The sequence below is a fragment of the Alligator sinensis genome, unplaced genomic scaffold (genome assembly GCF_000455745.1).
Source record: "Alligator sinensis unplaced genomic scaffold, ASM45574v1 scaffold673_1, whole genome shotgun sequence".
In the NCBI taxonomy this organism is placed as follows: domain Eukaryota; kingdom Metazoa; phylum Chordata; order Crocodylia; family Alligatoridae; genus Alligator; species Alligator sinensis.
In genome coordinates, this window is record NW_005842829.1 from 108,023 (window position 1) to 108,575 (window position 553).

At 73.1% G+C, this 553-nt stretch overlaps 1 protein-coding gene across 1 annotated transcript in view; it reads right to left on the reverse strand.

Annotated features, from left to right (window-relative positions):
* Positions 1-9: 9 nt before the first annotated feature.
* The window catches only part of PTPRN (protein tyrosine phosphatase, receptor type N), a 17,291-nt gene continuing 16,747 nt past the window's right edge, over positions 10-553 (reverse strand). The window contains exon 20 of the mRNA XM_025191520.1: positions 10-126. Coding sequence (XP_025047305.1) covers positions 69-126 — 58 coding nt within the window. The 3' untranslated portion in view covers positions 10-68. The remainder of the gene's footprint in view (positions 127-553) is intronic.

The following is a 553-nucleotide window of genomic DNA, read 5'->3' on the forward strand; positions in this document are numbered from 1 at the left end:
CCCCCCCCCCCGCCAGCCGTGGGGCTGTCCCGCGCTCCCGTGGCCCGGCCGTGTCCCCCCCGCGGGTGTTACCTGCAGTGCACGATGATGGGGCAGGAGCGGCCGCGGTAGCACTTGTTCACCTTCCTGCACGGGGGAGAGGAGACCGATGAGCGGGGCCGGCGCCTTCCCCGGGCTCCAAGCCCGGCACCATGACCTGCCCAGCTGCCCCGGGGCTGAGCGCTCCCACCGCCCCAGGGCCCGTCTCAGCCACGGCACAGCGGGCAACCAGACCTCCCCGAGGGGGGCAGGGATTGGGGCCATGGCCGCCGGGTAGGGCTGGCACCCACTCCTCGATGCCAGGAGCTCCTCTGCTAGGCCAGGCTGTGGGTGCACAGGCACACAGGCTTGTCGTGGCTGGACCTGGGCTGTAGGGGCCCCATAGGGTGCAGAGGGCGCAGCCCGGGGGGGCCCGAGGCGGCAGGGCTGGTGCACAGGCACGGTCCGGCAGCAGCAGGCGCGGCCGCCGACGATCACTTTTGTGACTATGCAACTGGACCCCGGCCACCAGCTG